Source organism: Bos javanicus, chromosome 4 (assembly GCF_032452875.1).
Source record: "Bos javanicus breed banteng chromosome 4, ARS-OSU_banteng_1.0, whole genome shotgun sequence".
Taxonomy (NCBI): domain Eukaryota; kingdom Metazoa; phylum Chordata; class Mammalia; order Artiodactyla; family Bovidae; genus Bos; species Bos javanicus.
This window is the reverse complement of record NC_083871.1, coordinates 87,976,003-87,980,530: the sequence shown is the minus strand read 5'-3', so window position 1 is coordinate 87,980,530 and position 4,528 is coordinate 87,976,003. Positions and strand designations below refer to the sequence as shown.

Below are 4,528 nucleotides of genomic sequence, written 5' to 3'. Positions count from 1 at the left end.
TGAATCAGTGGTTTCTCGTTTTATGTTCAAGGATGCTAAGGTTCATATTGGATTACTTCTGCTTTTTTCTTCTTTGAATGACCAAAAGTGCATACAGACTTGGTGCTTATCACACATAGGGTCGATGACTTTCACTTTGTCTCCTTTGTCAACTGTAATTATCAGAATTATCCTCTCAGTTTTGAAGGTGTTAATTAAATATTTGGTGTCTACCTGGTGTAGTTTTCCAGAACTTATTTTCTGAATTCATTTTTTGATCTGCCTACATAGCTATGGATTCCTAAATATTTAGATATTTAGAAGTAATGTGTAGTTTTGATGTCTCTGTGTTGTTTAGTCACTAAGTCGAGTCCAATTCTTTTGTGACCCGATGAACTGTAGCCCACCGGGCTTCTCTGTCCGTGAGATTTTCCAGGCAAGAATACTGGAGTGGCTTGTCATTTCCTTCTCCAGGGGATCGTCCTGACTCAGGGATTGAACCCACATCTCTTGCATTGGCAGGTGGATTCTATATCCCTGAGCCACCAGGGAAGCCCAATTTGTAGTTTATCGGTTGTCCAAAATAGCATCAAAAGACTACAAATTCACAAGTTCCCTGCTTATAAGGCTCTTTTTGTCTCTGAGGTTTTCTTTTTTTTAAATTGTAGTGGTGAACATTTATGTGTCCTCAGCCACTCACCCCATGAACTGTAACCCAGCAGGCTCTTCTGCCCATTGGATTTTCCTTGCAAGAATACTGGAGTAAATTTCCCTTTCCTTCTCCAGGTGAACTTTCCAACCCTGGGATTGAACCCACATCTCTTGCAGTACAGACAGCTTTTTACCGCTGAGCCACTGAGGAAGTCTGGTGAACATTTATACACATAGGTAAGTTGAGAAGACTAGAGACTCCATGTAAACCAACATTTATATTTTTCAATAAAGGTACGAAGGAAATTCAACAGGAAAAGGATAGATTTATAAACTAATAGCCTAGAAAAATTGGATTTTCTTCTTTTTTTTTTAGTTTATTTTTAATTGTAAGATAATTACTTTACAATATTGTGTTGGTTTCTGCCATAATCAACATGAGTCTCTGAGGTTTTCAAGTACTGTCTTCATATTCCAAGGTACCACCCTCCACCAGGCATTCAGTTCCACAGTAGCAACATTGAATACTTGGAATGTGGGCCTAGACTCTTGATAGAAAAAGAGCTTGCCTCAAGTGGGTGCTACTGTAGTTGTTTGAAAGTTAAAGAGTTAGTCGCTCAGTGGTATCCGACTCTTTGCAACCCAGTGGACTTTAGCTCGCCAGGATCCTTTGTCCAAGGGATGTTCTAGGCAAGAGTATTGGAGTGGGTTGCCATTCCCTTCTCCAGGGAATATTCCCAACCCAGGAATCTAACCCAGGTCTCCTGCCTAGTAGGCAGATTCTGTACTGTCTGAGCCACCACTGTAGTTGTTTGGACAGCTGCAAATCAAATTTGCTTCCAGTGAGACTACAAAGATAGAAGGGCAGAGTTAAGCTTCCAAGTTTCCTCAAACAGCTCAGCGTGAATACTGGGCTGCTCCCCCACAGACAGCCGGCTAGATCTCTCAGCCTCAGGGCCTTTAGGGGTGGAGTTCTGAGCAGCAAGAGCACAAGTTAGAGGTGGTGCAGCCCAAAGCTGGCCCCACAACTGGACAGGGAAGCACCTGCCAGGAGACTACCTTCAGCAGGTGCCTGGCAGAGCAGCCCATTCTGCATCCCCTGGGGTCAGACTCGATTGCGAGCCCACAGGAGTCACCCTCAGAAATATCTAGTGGGGACTTTACAGCGAGTTACAATTTCACAGAAACCAGATTACACCAGAGTCAGGGACATTTGAAGTCACACTCATCAGCAATTCCCTTTGTCTCCACAGGCTGGTCAGGGAAGGGGAAGCTCGAAGACAATAACTACAGAAACAAACGAACAAAGAGAGCAAGTCCTTTAGGCTGCTCCCTTCAGTAGATATCAAGTTTAAAAATTGTTTTACTAGTGGTAAGAGGGCCCTCTTTCAATTCATCTTGAGCAGTGGGAGCAGTGACAAACATAGCCTCACCACATAAGGGAAAAAAAATAAACAGTGATGATAATGGAACAAATGGATATATATATAGCTTTTATATATCCTAAAGATATATAAAACCTGAGCTCAAGGTACTGGAATCAGCAAAACAATAGCCAAGGAAGCCACCTCTCAATTTTAGGGAGTGAGTGGGCACTGTGCGGTGATTTCTCTGAGTTAAGAAGTCCAATGGGCAGCGAAGAAAATTGCACATCTTAGACGAGGAGCCTTGAAGATCTCAGCTTCCCACAATTTCTTGGGTGGACTCTCACAGCAAAGATTTTCTTTATTGTTTCTTACACAGATTCAGTGACTTCCCAGGTGGCTCAGTGATAAAGAATCCTCCTGCCAAGCGGGAGACCTAGGTTCCATCCCTGGATTAGGAAGAGCCCCTGGAGAAGGAAGTGGCAACCCACTCCAGTATTCTTGCCTGGGAAATCCCACAGAAAGAGGGGCCTGGAGGGCTACAGTCCATGGGTCACAAAGACTCAGACGTGACTGAGTGACTGAATGCACACATTAGAGAGGTTGAAACTTTGATTGTGGCATCTGTGCCCAGCAGCTGCAGAAGCTGGGGAGGCAGGGTTTTTGAAGTTGACCTTGTTACAGCACTCAGTGAGCAGACTAGAAATATTACCTGGGACATGAATGGACAGAGAAGACTTTATCTTTCCTGTAGTTCAAGTTTTAGGTATAAAGAATGAGACTATCCTATTGAAATGATGGAGAAATAAGCTAAAGACACCTCCAAAGATATAAACAGCATGATTATGAAATAGGGATGTCTTATATGGGAATAATCAAATCACCTCAGAAGCAAGGATCCACATTCCAACCCCATTTCCCTGCATCCAGGCCTGATAACAAACCAGCAAGCAAAGCATAAGCAAATCCTGCAGCTAGGAAAATGGCAAAGTCAAAAATGAGCCAGGGAAAATTTGCATCGGGAGGGAGGTATTTTCTTGCATGAAACACTAATGGGGCCAGGAACCTGGTCCCAAACTGGAAACTGTGGCAGAGATTCTGAGTACATGCCCAGGAAGTTTCTTTGGAATAGAAGGATGACAACCAGCCAACTCTCTGTCTTCTTCATGATCATCTATATGCTCGAGTTCTTGACAATAACTGGGCAGAGCAGCCTGATTGTTGTAGCGCTGGGCAGAGAGTGGGTGCAGACTCAAAGGCTGCCACCTGCGGACATGATTCTCATCAGCCTGGGCATCTGCCGCTTCTGTCAACTGTGGTCATCGATGCTGTACAACTTTGGTTCCCACTTCCACCCTAATTACAATTTTTGGTATTTCGGGATCATCTGGGAATTTACTAACATCCTTTCCTTCTGGTTGACCAGCTTGCTTGCTGTCTTCTATTGTGTCAAAGTCTCCTTCTTCAGCCACCCCATCTTCCTCTGGCTGAAGTGGAGAATTGTGAGATGGGTTCCTCGGCTGTTGCTGGGCTCTCTGCTGATTTCTTGTGTGTCTACCATATTTCCAGCTACTAGTTATTACATTGATATTCACTTCATCGCCATGAAGCATTTCCCTAGAAACAGCACCATGCTTGAGAGACTTGAGGCGTTCCTGTGGGATTTTTCCACACTGCACAAAGTAGTTGTGTTGGTTATTCCTTTCCTCCTGTTCCTGGCCTCCACAGTCTTGCTCATGGCCTTATTATCCCGACATCTGAAGCAGATGAAAGACCTTCACACAGGCTGCTCCAACTCCAGCCCGGAAGCTCACTCTGCCGCCCTGAGGTCCCTTGCCATCGTCCTCATCTTGTTCACCTTTTATTTTCTCACCGTGCTCCTCTCCATATTGGATGTCCTATTTAATAAAGAGTCCTGGTTCTGGGCCTGGGAAGCTATCATCTATGCATTAGTCTCTATTCATTCTACTTTACTAATGCTGAGCAGTGTCAAACTGAAAAGAGTTTTAAAGGCAAGGTGCTGGAGCCTAGAAGCTGCCTGAGGCATAGCGGACAAGACCTCTGCGCAAATGAGCTTTTGCACGATACAACTAATACCAATAACCCAACTGGCAGGATCTTGACAATCCCCTGTGTGACAATGAGAAACCATCAACATCAGCCTCATTCTCTTTGCCCACAGCCATCTATCTCCAAACAACCAAGCTCTTCTGTTCTGTGCCACTGCTCCCTTCTCCTGTCCACAGTCCCCAGGTTGGTGCAAACTCTCTCATGGCTTCCCCTACCTCTCTACCTCTGGGATCTTTCTCCTGGTATATTCAACACAAGAGACCCGAAATCATGGTGTCCCCATTCTGTTTTTATTTGACCTAGTCTATGACTGCCAATTCCTCACTGACTAATATGAGTCTCTTCCCTATAAAGCTTATTGCCCATACCCTGAATGTTTTCCATACTAACCCCTTAATTTACCTTCCCTACTTTAGTCAGGAAAAGATCTTGAATATCTCTCTCTGCTGCTTCTGAACTTTTAT

At 44.3% G+C, this 4,528-nt stretch overlaps 1 protein-coding gene across 1 annotated transcript; it reads left to right on the top strand.

The window, feature by feature from the left end:
* The first annotated feature begins 3,029 nt into the window (after positions 1 to 3,029).
* Positions 3,030 to 4,036, top strand: TAS2R16 (taste 2 receptor member 16). Its single transcript, XM_061415415.1, has one exon. It carries the CDS (start codon positions 3,047 to 3,049, stop codon positions 4,034 to 4,036), a length of 990 nt encoding a protein of 329 aa, XP_061271399.1. The 5' UTR covers positions 3,030 to 3,046.
* The last annotated feature ends 492 nt before the right edge of the window (positions 4,037 to 4,528 follow it).